Source organism: Lithobates pipiens, unplaced genomic scaffold, assembly GCF_037356315.1.
Source record: "Lithobates pipiens isolate NorthernLeopardFrog02 unplaced genomic scaffold, aLitPip1_a1.2 Scaffold_30, whole genome shotgun sequence".
NCBI classification, from domain to species: Eukaryota; Metazoa; Chordata; class Amphibia; order Anura; family Ranidae; genus Lithobates; species Lithobates pipiens.
Genome location: NW_027507791.1, coordinates 8454889 through 8469873, shown reverse-complemented (window position 1 = coordinate 8469873; position 14985 = coordinate 8454889). Strand labels below are relative to the sequence as shown.

At 46.3% G+C, this 14985-nt stretch overlaps 1 protein-coding gene across 1 annotated transcript; it reads right to left on the bottom strand.

Annotated features, from left to right (window-relative positions):
- Positions 1–254: 254 nt before the first annotated feature.
- On the bottom strand, positions 255–14974 carry SNW1 (SNW domain containing 1). The gene is made up of 14 exons (XM_077463591.1): positions 14868–14974; positions 11586–11739; positions 7669–7830; positions 7324–7419; positions 6955–7061; positions 5288–5392; positions 5112–5181; positions 4791–4856; positions 4000–4116; positions 3676–3817; positions 3497–3593; positions 3233–3350; positions 690–847; positions 255–608 (listed from the first exon to the last, which is right to left on the bottom strand). Exons 1-14 carry the CDS (start codon positions 14879–14881, stop codon positions 413–415), a joined length of 1602 nt encoding a protein of 533 aa, XP_077319717.1. The 5' UTR covers positions 14882–14974; the 3' UTR covers positions 255–412.
- Between the last annotated feature and the right edge of the window lie 11 nt (positions 14975–14985).

Genomic DNA, 14985 nt, shown 5'->3' with positions numbered 1-14985 from the left:
TTCTACTGTCATTTCTCTAAATATCGGATATGCAACATAAAAAAATTCTGGAAACCGACATTGTGTCTTACAGCAGAGCAATAGGATTTCTCTGTCCATTGTGAGAACCATCCAGAATGTTTAGTCCGGAAATCTGGTATATGAGGTTAGAAATTGATTGAAGCTTCCCACTCTACAGACACACACAGTACTTGCTGCACCTGGTGCAATGCTCTGCAGACTTCAGTGACTCTTGTTACACAACATTGCTTAGAGGTGTCTGGTCAGCACTTTGATACATATGTACATAACTGATATGGGCAGGTTTTTAGCCCAGTGACAATAGTAGGGCTGCCACAAGAAAGTCCTTGGATCCTGGTGAAAACAGTGCAAACCCCACAAAACAGTCCCAGGACTGGCCCGGGTCACCCCCTCACTCCTTCCTGCGCTTTTTGCCCTCATGGTCGTGCTCCTTGGCACGGCCACTGTCTGAGGGGCGTTTAGATCCTCCGTGCTGTTTGGCTTCCTCCAAGAACTTATCCAAACCGAAAGGATCCTCCTCAAACTGCACGGGCCCATCGCGGCGCTGCTTGCGGTCTGAGCCAGTGAACTCCTTATCAGGAACGAATCTGAGGAGGAGACCGCATGTTAGAGAAAATAGTGCGGAATCATTTTGGTCAGGGAACTGTGTGCATATTCATTATCCTCACCTGTTGTTCTTCATCAGCGTGTCCAAGTCTGGGCCGAAATCCACATCTTGGTTCTTGGGCCGGTAGATGGTTTGTGCCATTTCCTTGCTACTTCTCCAAGGCTGATCATATACATTGTACACCTCATCCTCTCCACCGGCAAAGCCGCTGTCCATACCCTGCAAATCGAGACCAATGGTTAGGAGGTGGAGCATTAGGTGATTCTGGGTTTTCCCTGGACAACAGCAAAGACTTTTGGGGGGGGGGTTTACCACCTTTAGATATAGTGACCAGGGGGTGTACACGGCACAGTAGGAATTTTACACAGTCACATTTGGTTGGGGTAGCGCCCACCAAGTGTGACCCATTCAAGTCTCGGCAACCATGTGTAGTACAGTGAGCAAAGGGTTGTATCACCTCTTTACCACCTGCTTCAACCCAGCACTAGCATGCTGCAACTGTGTGCACGTCCTGCTATGGAAGGAAGGATGCTTGCAGAGTGGCCTCATTTACTTAAATGAGTTGTGATCACCCACCAAATGCGCCAGAGGGTAGGATTTCTGCCGTTGCACGTACAACAAATAAAATAAACAAAATATGTAAGGTGCGCTCCAGATGGGGCTGCAATTAGTCAAGGTAGTAATGTGACTATGTCACAATGGAAGAGTCCATTATTTTTAGTCCATAGATGAAACAGTGGCTGCCAGCTCGAAAAAACAATCTAGAAGAGACTCTGGGATGCAAAGGGAGACAAGAAGCAGCACCCTCCAAGTGTACCAGAAGTAATTTAATAAGAACATAAGGAGTTGCACTCACGAGATGAATAAAACCAGCATGTAATGTATAGGTCTTCTGCTCTGCCCCAGGAGAGGTGCTGTGTGTCTGGCCGTAGCCGTGGATCTGGCTGTGCTGGTGACTTCCAGGGGACACGGCGATGCTTGGAGACACTCCGAAGCACAGGTGACATCACTACCGCTGATGGGGTCAGCGGGCGTCGCTTGCATGCAGAGCATGTGTGTTCCTTCCTTAGGCTCTCCTCCAAATGAGTGCCACAGCCGCTGACCCCTGTTCCTGGTAGTGACGTTATTAAATTACTTCACTGCTACACAGATGGTACTGCTCCTCTCCCCTGCCATAGCATGTGTACGCCCCCAGCTGCTCCCTCTATAGCTAAAGGATGTAAGGATTGAGGGCAGGAAAACCACATCTCAAGCGCAGTGTTTAACCCCCACCCCCACCCCCACCCCCCCATGTCCTAAGGCTGTCGCCACCAAAAGCAATTAAGAGCGAATTTACACGTGCAGCAGTCACTGCTGCTCCTCTGAAGAGCAACCCAGGTGTTCAGCAGTTGATCGATGATTTTTGTTCTCCAGTTAAAGTGGTTGTAATACATTAAGGTGAAAAGCTTGCAGCTGCCTCCCCTTTTTTTCTCTTACCTGAGCCACCTCCATCCACTGTCACTCTCCTCACTGAACAGATTGATAGCAGCAGGAGCCATTGGCTCCCACTGCCATCAGTCAAAAGATGTGACATGGGGCCGAATCCCACTGTCTGTCAATGGATGCAGCAGTGGGACTCGAAGGGAGCCTGCATGGGTGCCCCTATCGAAAACAGTTTTCCATGGGGAGGGCACTCGAAGAGAAAGAGCTTGAAGCGCCAGCAGGGCACCCAAGAAGAGGATTGGAGCTGCTCTGTGCAAAACTAATGCACAGAGCAGGTACATATAGGCAGGTTTGTTATTTTTATTTTAAAAGTGAGGGTTTAGTCACTTTATATGTCTGCTACACATTGTTGAGCTGGCCTCTATGCAGTTATCTGTATCTGCATTTTCTCAGCCTAAAGCTTTGGAGGAGACTAGACCCTGCTGGCTTGGACATGTAAGGCTAACCTGAAATGTGACTTTCAGTCACTGGGCTCTGCATTGTGGAGTTTGCAAACCTGAGAATACTGTGTTAGCCACATAGTCTCCAGGTATAAGCCATGGCTGTGTCCTTTGGGAGCAGGCAAAGGACTGGGAGCTACTCTGGTACTAGAACCATTGAGCACAATAAAAAATTCCCACTGCCATAGGCTTTACGCTAATGGATGCAGCACCGACATCATCAGTTGGGTGGAATGTGGTGCACACAGAGTACTCTATTCTGCCGTTCAGCATTGAGGAAGCACCTTCCTGCTGCTGCTCCTGACTGCAAGTGACATGTGGATTCTCCTGTTCACATCTGCCTACAGTGAATAAGCAGCTGGCTCGTTGGCATTCAAGACCTGGCCTTGCACCCCAAGTTACATTGCCACCTGTCTTATAATGAAACGTGTTGGAGACAAAGGGAACAGTTCTGCTGTAACAGATATGCCTCCAGCTCACTATCCACTAAAGATTTTGGCGTTTCCTGCTATGCACCCTCTAAAGGGCCATTTTATTTTTCAGTGACATCTGGTGGGAGCAGAAATTACTTCTAAATGTTCTTTTGTGCTCATCCTCTTGCCATCTCCAAAGTGGATTGAACATTGTACATTCCTTTACATGTCTGTATGGCCAGAGGTGCAGTAGTGGGAACTGGAGTTACCCTGCTTTGGTTGAAGAGCCGCTGGTCGTACTGGATCTCCGCTGTTGGTCGCTGGCTGGGTATTCCAAGAGCAATCTGTTCACTGATGTCTCGATCCTCATTCCTCTGCAACTTTGACCTGGAAGATAAAAAGTAATGTACATGAAAGTGGTCTTCTGTGTTCACACTGCAGCTTTATTATCAGCAGGGGTTGGCCGTTTCCCCTCTTCCACTTATCAATATGCTTATTGCTTAGATGATCAAACACTGAAGATTCAGTTTTACCTCTTGTCGGGGGCTGCCCTGGACAGGTTACGCTCATGCTGTCGCTCCTTTCGTCGGTTATCTCTGATTTCATCCCTCTCTCTGGCTTCTCCATCCTCTGAAAGAGAAATATCAACGTGTCAATATGTAAGCATTAGGATATCATCATAACCTCTCTACAATATACCTGTGGATCTCACCTTTCTCTGCATGGGACTTTATTCCAGCTCGGCGTTCTCTGGCAATCTGAGCCAATTCTCTCAACTTTTCCTCCTTTTTCTCTTTCTCCTTCTGTGCCATCTTCCTTTCCACTTGGGCTCTCATCTCCACAGCTTCCCGAGCCTACCGAGGCAGTCAGGTGTCAATGGGAAGGAACACAGCTACTGTCCGCACAAATCACCAGACACGCTACAGCAATGTACCCATCCTCAGACGTGCATTCACCTTCCGTCAGTGCTGTACATAACCTCAGACATGCACTTGCCTCCTGTCAGCGCTGTACACATCTCTAGACACGCACTCACCTTTCTGTCAGCTATGTACAAAGCTTCAGCTAGTTTAGCAAAGTTCTCATTAATGTGGACAGTCTGGAGGCCCCTGCCATCAGCAGCCAAACGCTTGTCCAGAGGGATGGTGTAACCCTAAAGAAAGAAAAAGAGACCAGATAAGGGTTATTAGTCAATGCCATCAGCCACTGCACCCCAATTACTCAAGTCAAGAAAATCACAATTTTGACTGCTTTGGGGGGGGGGGGGGGGGTGGGGGGGGATTATAAATTGTTGGTGGCACTGAGCGATGCTGGGGGAGCAAATATTAAATCGCTGAACCAAGTTGCTGCTGTGCAATGTCCATGAATAGAAGTATAATCCATGGAGGAAACCCCTCCGCCTTTATTTACACCCATGATCAAGATTTACAAAATGATAACATTTGCTATATCAGTGTTTCATGGAAGATTTAATTGTAATGACAACTAATTTTTGTCATATATAATGTATCCGTTGATGTTGACGATAACTGAGGCCCTGCACTCCCTGCTTCTTCCTTACATCATTCTGGAACTATTTACTAGAATGTCAGCGTGCTTTCAGTATATTTTAGGACCCCCTGCACAGATTTTCTGCCCCATCTCCCCCATGCCTGGAGTATTCCAATGCTAATCTATAGAAACCTACTTTTCCCAGGTGCCTCATGCCATGTTGAGGCAGCTCCCCCAACAAAGATAAGCATATACAGGCAGGATGGCATTGACCATATTATATGCTGCTGATGTGTACATGGGGTGACCAGTGACTGACACATCAGCTCAGGTTACCTTAGCGTTTTTCCAGTTAGAAATGCAAGGGGGGATTCTCCATTCTTGCTGCTCCTTGACGGTCATCTAAAAAAGGACATCAGACAAGAAATTTCATTACATACAATGCAGTTGACATTCCCCATCAAGCAGTGCAGGGTAGGCTAGATGTGTGAGCTCAACCTCACTGCACTAATATCAGAATTACCAAATGTACAGTAAGTGGGGGGGGGGGGGGGGGGGAGGGTAATGTATAACACAATAGAAGAGCAAAAATGCATCACTCCCATTTTTCCTGGTGCACCTCTCTCCTCCAACCAGGGAGCTGACAGGAGTACTTACCTTCCTGCTGGGGGAGTGCATCACAGGAGCAGGAGGAGACGGGGGGCCACGCGGGATCTTCTTGTTTATTCTGGAGGAGCAAGATGATAAAGTGATGAATTTTCATTCTGCTTCCCATCATTATACTACAAATATCCAGACCAGTATTGTGCCCTACTATACCAGCCAGCACTTACTTGAAACGTGGTGGCTCCATAGGGTCTTTCTGCATCTCCACCATACGAATGACCCTCTGCTTGGCTCCTGAGTTGAATGCCACACCTTGCTGGGATGGCGTGTACCTGGGAAGAGACAAGGATATGTAATGAGGACCCTCTCATGACCGTATACCCTCCACCAAGTAATGAGGTTATCTCTGGCATAGTCCATCCTCCCCATTGTAAACCCTTTCCTGTGAACTAAAGATCTTCCTGAGCTACCCTTGTACTAAGAACCCTATCAGCATGGTCTGCCCTCTCCCATGTAATGAGGCACACTCCTGCATAGTCCACCCATTCCCATGTTATGAGGACCTTTCTAGCACTGTCCGCATTCCCCAGTGTAATGGAGACCCTCCTATTAAAGTGGAATTAAATTGGGTGTAAATTGGGTTTTTCACCTTAATGCTTTCTATGCATTAGGTCCCGCTGTCTGTGTCAAGCACTGCCAGGGATTATGGCGTCCTGACTTAAAGACTCACAACAGGAGACCACAGGAAGAGGTTGTAGGCTACTTATTTTGTAGACTGTGCATTCAAAGGATTAAGAAGGACCACACTAAGGCTCAGATTAGAATACTCTTCATACCTACTACATACCTCTATGTTTTCCCATTTTCACTTGTGACCAACTAGTGTGTGGGGAGGCCTCCGTGAGATACTGTTTTTTGGCCTCTTGGGGGCAGTGGCAGGAAATCTCCATTGACACCATCTATTGCAGTGATCCCTGCCATGCCTGCTTGCATAGCTCATCGAACATTGCACCATTCTCTTATTTACCTTTGACAAACATTTGAATTTATATTCTCCTATCCAATACACCTGACGAAGGGCTTAAACTTGAAACATGTCAGGTATCGAAGAGTTTTTTTTCAGACATTGGAGAGTAATACTACCGCAATACATTTTTCTATGCTTGCAATGAATTCACTGTGTTTTTTGTTTTCGTCTTGATTTGAACTGATCACCACATGTGTGATTGATCCATTTTAACATGCATCAATAAACTTTAATTTATTCATATATCAGTGGTGTTATTTCCGTTAAAATCCCACATAGGGGGCATTTCTTTCTGTGTCAATGGACGCAGCAGCGGGACTAGGGAGTGAGCTTGCACAGTTGCCCCATGAAAAGTGGCTTTCCATGGGGGCACCCAATGAAGGAGGGGGAGGGGGGGCCTGGAGTGTCGGCAAGGAGAAGAGGAATGGCGCTGCTCTGTCCAAAACTATTGCACAGAACAGGTAACAATAGGCATTTATTTTTATTTTTGAAAGTTTTTAACCACTTAAAGTTCTAATGGTCTCTTCTGTCATAAATGCTTCAGAGCTCAGCTCATCAAGTTACTCCTGTGTGCAAAACAGAGCGCAACTGCAAGGAAGACCAGGAGAAGATGGAAGTACTCAGGACCAGTTAGAACCGTGACACCCCAACGCTGGGGGGGTTAATATGTTTACCATAATTTCACTTTAAGGTTCACCCTCCCCCATGCAATGAGGACCCTCTTAGAACAGTCCACCCTCCCCCCGCGTAACACTTGTCGCAGCCTACCCTCCCTACTGTAAAAGGGACCCTCCTGGCACAATCCATTCTCCTTATGCAACTAAGGCCCTCCTACATAATCTGCCCTCCCAAGTCTCAACACCTCACCTGATGTACTGTGCTGGTGCCAGCTTGTCTGCGGCTCGAACCGGCATGGCTGCGGCTATCTTCTGGGACACAGCTTTATCCAGGGCCTGGCGAGTCTTGTCTGTCAGCTGCAAAAACAAGGTTATTAGCAAAATCTCAACCCTTTACCAAATGCCTTTTAAAGTGAGCTGTGACACCTAAGATTGATAGGAGGGACTCGGGGACTGGCTGCACAGTGCTGACAGCAATAGAAGTCTGCCCTACCAGCATCTGATCGACGGTAGCCGACTCTGAGCACTCAGATAAAGTTCTGGGGACGTCGATGGAACACACCCAAGAACAATACAGTCATGTATATATCATAAGTCCAATAAAACCAAAAATTGTTACCTCTCGGACTGCTTCTTCATCAGGTCTCTGCAGGTCTGGGTCATCTTCATTCATCACTTCCTTAGGTACCAGGTCTGTGTATTTACTGTATATAACCTACAGACAAAAAAAAAAAAAAAAAAAAGTAGAACATTCAGATTTCAGACTCCCTAGCTGAAGGATTCCATTCAATAACATTTCACAAGCTATAACAGGACAGAGGACAAGCCCTGTAACAGTCAGCCTATACTGAGAGATGTCTGACATGAGCAGAGGAATAAACAGGTAGCAGTAATGACCAACAACTGCCAGAGACTTTGATCCCAGATTCACACCTCCCACCCAAACATCCCGCAGACCCCTTACCTTTTCTTTTGCCTGGCCCTGCCGTGCAATGGCATCATACTTGATCTTCCCCTCTGCATCCACTTGTACAGCCAGAGAATTGGACATCCGCTTCTTCCTGCCCATGTCCAGGGGGTACTGAGCCACATGGATTTCCGGGAACGCCCCTCCATCACCAAAATCCTGCCGAGAAAGGTAGTGCAATTAAGTCAATTTAACTTTTTTTTCACACAAATAGAGCTTTCTTTTGGTGATATTTAATCACCACTGGGCTTTTTATTTTTGCTAAAATGCAAAAAATGCAAAATTCGAAAAATTAAGAAAATTGTTTTTGTTTTCATAGTTTATTATAAAATGTTTCTCCTTCACTGATGTGCGCTGATGAGGCTGTTTTGATTGGCAGTACTGGTGGGCACTGATAATCAGGACCCCAATCATCAGTGGCAATGTCCCTTTAACAAACGGTTATTGGCTTTTTCTCTCCTCATGCTGTAAGCAGGAGGAAAGAAAAGCCAATAACTGGCTTGTTTTTCGTTCTGTGATCAGCTGTCATTGGACGCAGCTGATTACGTGGCAAAGGGCCACTGTGATTGGCCCTTTACTCCGATCTGTGATCAGTTGAGTCCGAAAGGCACAGTGATCACAGAGTGCGCTGCCCGCACGATCACAGGACGTCTGTGCAGGCCCCCCCAGCAAACTGAGCACCAAAAGACTGCTACAGCGTGTGCAGGAAGGGGGTTAACCACTTGTGGAAACTGGGAGTGCTATGTAGGTGCTTGAGCTGTGGGTTTACTTTCCCCGACCACCCGCCTGAACATCAACATACAACTGAACATAGCCTGCAGCTGTGATAAAACCTAAACAGTACGTTGCTTTCTGCAGGCGGTGCCACCGGCAAATACGACCAAAGCATTTTGATGGGGCAATGCCACAACGGCGTGCAACACCTCCCCGCTGCACACCTCTAAAAAGCAAACTGAGCAAGGATCGCTTTTCAGAGGGGGCGGTAGTCCCTGCCCCACAAGTCCTAACACTTAAAAAAAAAAAAAAATTATATTATAATAAATATTATATATATATATATATATATATATATATATATATATATATATATATATATATACACACACACACACTTTTTTTGATCAGATGTCTTGCGAAATTCTTTTTTTTTTTTTTTCATACAATCCACAGACAAAAGTAATGAAAAAAAATGCACTGATATTTCTTATTAATTAATGAGGAAGTTATTGCTAAATAAACAGGCACATAGCAGAAATAATAAAAAAAGGATTAAAAGAGAAGGCTTGCTGTGGTCGATAAGCAATGTATCGAGTGTGAGAGATAAAGGGGTTAAAAATCAGTTTTTCTGCAGAGTAAAATGTACAGCTATGCCCAGTTCACACTCGGGCGATTAGGAGATTAGCAGATTTGCCACAATGGCAAAATGTGTGACACGCATTTGGGTGCCATTCGTTACCCCAAACGCAGTGCGATTGTTGCGTGGAAAAATGCACCTGGCTGAGGACCAAAATTTGGTCCCTGAGCTTTTCTGCAGTGAAGTGAATGGCCTTCCCTAAGCGCAACATGCAGAATTGTGTGACAATTGCTCACAAAAAATATATATAAATTGACGGTGGAAACGCCCGATTCTCATGCTGATCAGCAAGTATGCAGAAAAGCAGTTCTCACTCATTTTGAAGCATGAGTTCAGAGACAGTCAGGTAATCGGCATTTCCAGAAGGTGGTCAGGAATGGGAGCCTAAACCTGGCTATACACTGTATGAATCGGACTCAGCGGCCAACTCCTGTGACATCCCTTGATTGAAAAATTGAACGAGCAGGAGGAAAACCTGCTTGTGCCGTGTAGTCTGCGGACGGGTTTGCCTGCTGTCTATTCAAGACAGAGCAGACAATCGGAGATGTGGATATTATGTTATGGGGGCAGATGTGGACATTACAGTATGTCAATATACTAGATACGTTTTATAATTAAAGTTAAACTAACTTTCTACATTTTTCTTAAAGCTTAACAAAAAAAATAAAAAATAAAATAAAAATAAAAACTTTACAACCTGTAATAGATTTAAAAAAGAAATTGATTAATCGAACGCGAAAAATTTAAATCAGCAACAGCCCTAATTATATACGCACTCATACAGTAAAAAAACAAACAAAAAAAAAACGAATTTATTCAGAAATTAAGGCCAATATGTATTCTGCTACATATTTTACAAATACAAAAAAAAAAAAAAATCACAATAATCATATATTGATTGGTTTGTGCAAAAGTTATACCATCTACAAACTATGGGATGTATTTATGGAATTGTAATTTCGTTTTTACCAGTAATGACGGCAATCAGCAACTCATAGCGACTACGATATTGCAGCGGTCAAATTGGACACTAAACGACATGAATACAGTGATCAGTGCTAAAAATATGCACTGTCACTGTACTGACAGTAGCTGGGAAGAGGTTATCCAGGGCTATCAAAGGGTTAACGGTGCGCCTAGCTAATGTTTCAGTGTAGTAGGGGAGGTGCTTTTACTAGTGGACAGCATGAATCAGCACAGGATTACAACACAGGATCCATGACTTCTGTACAGACAGAACGGCAATCTGCCTTGTTTACATAGGCAGACCGCCGTTCTGCCCGTGTACTGAACGATCAGCGGGTCCCAGCGGTCATCTTGTAAAATCACAACTGGAGTGAGCCACTGTGACTGATACCCAGGAGCGAAGGATCATGAATAGATACGTGATTATGTGCAGCGCGGCCGCAATGTAGCAGTCAGCATGTAGTTAATCCTGCCAATAAAAAAAAATGAAAATTGCCCTCCCGCAGTGTTCTGCCATAATGTGCTAGTATACAATTATACATACTAGCACATCATGTCAAATTTGCCCTTGAAACACAGCCCTCCAGCGCTGTGCTGTCACTGCTTCTCCTGGTCCCAGAAGCTTTCAGTTTTACTTCCAGGCACCGTCTCTTCAGATGCTTGAATGGCTGGGCCACAATTACCATATTTAATCGGTGTATAACATGCGCTGGCGTATAACACGCACCCCAAGTTTAGGAGGGAATTGTGTGGAAAAAAACTTTTAGGAGGGAAATTTAAGGGAAAAAAAAACCTTACATTTAAATGCCCATCAATGCAGCCTTATCAGTGTCCTCAGTTGCAGCCTGTCCTCAGTTGCAGCCTTAGTGCACTAGTGATATCCGCTTTTTTTTTTTTTTTTTAAATGGCGCCGCCGAGATGTCCTGTGTATCTCGGCGGCTTTCGGCCGCTCTCGGAAGGTCCGAGAGTGGCCGAAAGCTGCCGAGAAGGGCAGAAAGCCGCCCAGAGACCAAAAAAATCATGCAGAAACTGCAGAGTATCGGCGTATAACACGCACCCGCGATTTTCCCCTGATTTTAAGGGGAAAACAGTACGTGTTATACGCTGATAAATACGGTACGTCACTTCCGTGTATGGGAGTCACATTACTATGGCACAGCAAGGGTGCCGTAAATGTGGTCTGAGCTGCACTTGTCCAGCCCATATTACATTACCGCTGACAGGCCACTAGGGTCTCTTTGGTTAAAAGAAACCTACCTGTCAGCGGTTATTATAAAACTGACTTTAACACCACTTTCAACTTTGCAAGATTGCTTGTCCTGTATTACAGGTTTTTTTCTCAGATACATTTTTATTAGGTACTACTAAAACATATTAAAAAAAAAAAAAAAAACAACATTAGCCATCCCCACATGCAGGTAACCTTAAAAACATATGAAAGAAAATAAATGTATTGCAGAATTCACCAACATTTGTGTAATACTCTGTCCAATCTGAATCCTAACCCACCCTATTTAGTCCCACCCACGAGGAGCCCCCATACTGACTGATCTAACCAATTTAGATTTCACAATGTGCTCCTGATAACACTCACCTCCACAGTTCGGGGCACCCAGCCTTTCCGATGCCCATAAGGGGGCGGTTCCCTTCGTGATGCAACCAAAGCCGTCTGCAGAGACTTCTGAGCTCTGATCTTCTCCTCAGCCTCCAGCTGGTCCTGGGAGAGCTGAGTGGGAGCGGGCAGAAAGCTGGGGAGAGGAGACAAGGTCAGTTTACTCAATGACACTGCCACATGTGACCGTGGCTGGAGAGAAGAGACAGTCAGTCAATCACATGTGACCCGACCCTCATCAAATCATTCTCTGCAGCTATTACCTTTTGTACCACCACCCCCTCCCTTTAGAATGTAAGCTCTTCGAGCCAAACCCTCCTGTACCTTCTGTATTGTACTGTAATTGTGTTGTTGTCCCCTATACATTGTAAAGCACTGCGTAAACTGTTGGCGCTATATAAATTGTGTATAATAATAATAATGTGACCGTGGCAGGAGAAGAGAGACGGTCAGTCCACCCAGTGACATCACAAGAGACCATGGCTGGAGAGAAGAGACGGTCAGTCCACCCAGTGACATCACATGAGACCGCAGCTGGAGAGAAGAGACGGTCAGTCCACCCAGTGACATCACATGAGACCGCGGCTGGAGATCTGATATCGCTTATAGGCAGTGCAGTCCGCTCCCCCCAATAGCTATAAAATACAACCTAATAAAACGGAGGTCACCTCTCATTCTCTATTGTAAAACCCCAGGACTTTTCCCGCAGATCACTCTGTGCACACAGAAAAGTGAAAGCAAACACTGACTGGGTCACTCCACCCAGAGACGAAATGTCATGGTTTGCTGGATACTGGAAGTGCATTTCCAACCAAGACTGGATAAAACGGACCCCCTGATAGGATTGTACTGCTATCCAGGGCTGCATTTCCCCTCAATTCGTGTCCTGGGGACACAAGGTTTCAGAGACAGGAAGGGAGGAGAAATCTGCAAAACAGACAGAAAAATAAGAAGACATCTAGCACTGCCTCAGTGATCAGCACTTCCACCTCGCTGCACTGGAGTCCTCAGTCTGAACATGGACCAGCGTAGACACTGTCTGCATGGAGTCTCATGTTCTTCCTGCGGTTGCTTGGGCTTCCTGCCACACTCCAATGTTATGCTGGTGGGTTCACTGGCTCTTGCGTATATTGATCCCAGTATGTGTATGTACCACCGATCAGCCATAACTTCATGAGGTGGGGCCTCCGTGAATCTGGCCTTTTTCCAGCACATCCCACAGATGAACATGGCATGGTTGTTGGTACCAGACAGGCTGGTCTGAGTATTTATGGTATTTTCACACACACAACCATCTCTCAGGTTTACAGAGAATGGTGGGAAAACTGAAATATTCAGTGAGTGGCAGCTCTGTTGTGGAAAAAGCCTTGTAGAGGTCAGAGGAGAATGGGCAGATGATAGAAAGACAACAGTAACTCAAATAACCACTCGTTACACCCAAGGCATGCAGAATACTATCTCTGAACACACATGGAACCTCGAAGCAGATGGGCAACAGCAGCAGAAGACCACATCAGGTGCCACTTCTGTCAGCTAATAACAGGAAACTGAGGCTACAATTGGCACAGGATCACCAAAACTGATTGGAAAAACGTTTCCTGGTCTGATGAGTTTGGATTTCATCTGCAAGATTCAGATGGTTGGGTCAGAATTTGGTGTAAACAACATGAAAGCATGGATCCATCCTGCCTCGTATCACCGGTTCAGGCTGGTGGTGGTGTAATGGTGTGGGGGGGGGGGGGGTTCTTAGCGCTCAATTGGTACTAAGTAGCCCAAAGTGTATAATTTAACTGCTTCAATACCGGGCACTGCCCATGCCAATTTCCAGCTTTTAGAACTGTCACATTGACAATTGCGCAGTTATGCGGCACTGTAACCAAACTACATTTTTTTTTATCATTCTGACAAATAGAGATTTCTTTTGGTGGTATTTAATCACCACCAGGCGTTTTTTGCTAAACAAACGTAAAAAAGACAGTTTAGAAAATGTTGTACACAAGTAATTTTTCTCCTTCACTGAAGGGGTAGCACTGATATGCAGCACTTCTGGACACTGTTAGGGCTGCACTGATAATCTCTACAAGTCTCCTCTGAGGAGATGTCCCCGATTGGCTCTCCTCTCCTTATTTTGTACACAAGTCATTTTTCTCCTTCACTGATGTGCGCGGGTGAGGCGGCATTGATGGGGCTGCATTGATGGGGCTGCATTGATATTCAGGGACCCGAATAAAGCAGAGTTCCGCCTTCCCCTCCTAACATTAAAAGTCAGCAGCTACACATACTGTAGCGGCTAACGTCTAATATTAGGGCACTTACCTGTCCAAGGATCCCATGACGTCGGATTTCTATCGGCTGTCGCCGCCACCATATTGGGTAAGGGAAACTGGCAATGAAGCCTTGCGGCTTCACAGCTGGTTTCCTACTGCACACGTGTGAAGTGCGCTGCGCTCTTACTGTCCTGGCGGCGGGGGGGGGGGGGGGGGGCGCGAACTTCTGGTGTTGAAGGGGTTAAACCCCATGGCCTGAGTATTGTCTCTGGCCAGGGATGAGCTCAGGTGTATTCGCATGCTCCACATGCAGAGCCCGCCAGGAAGTCAGCGCTGCGCTAATCATAGGCAAAGAGACATTCCTCGATCTCTGCAGCCGCACATCGGGGCAATGTCTCACTGCCTGTGATTAGCTCAGCGCCGCGCCAACTTTCTGGCGGGCTCAGCATGTGTACCATGTTAAAACGCCGGAGCTCATCCTTATTGCTGACCATGTCCATCCCTTTATGGCTCTTCTGATAGTTCCTTCCAGCAGGATAATGCACCATGTCACAAAGCTCCAATCATCTCTCCGCTGGACAATGAGGTCACTGTACTCCAATGGCCTCCACACTCACCACATCTCATCCAATAGAGAACCTTTGGGATGTGGTGGAATGGGAGAGTGGAGATTCCTATCATGGATGTGCAGCCAACAAATCTGTGTGATGTTATCGTGTCACTATGGAGCAAAATCTCTGAGGAATGTTTCCAAAACCTTGTTGTATCTCCGCCACCAAGAATGAAGGCAAAAGGGGGTCCAACCCAGTGCTAGAAAGTGTATATGAGGACAGACTGGGGGGAGGGGCCCCAGGCCATGACTAGCACTCAGAGAACCGCCACTAACGGCCACATCACGGCAGGGCCACCCGAGCACCGTTTATAAAGAGTAACCCGTCTCTCTCCCCGGCGGGGAAACTCCAACCACCCGCCTCAGACACCCCCCAGCCCCACTCACCAAGATAGCGACATCTTCCTCTACTTCACCCCCGCCGGATGTGGAACCGCGACACGCCGGAAGAGGAGGAGCGTCACGTAACCACTGGACAACCCTTGCCCCGCCCAGCTTTCCGCAG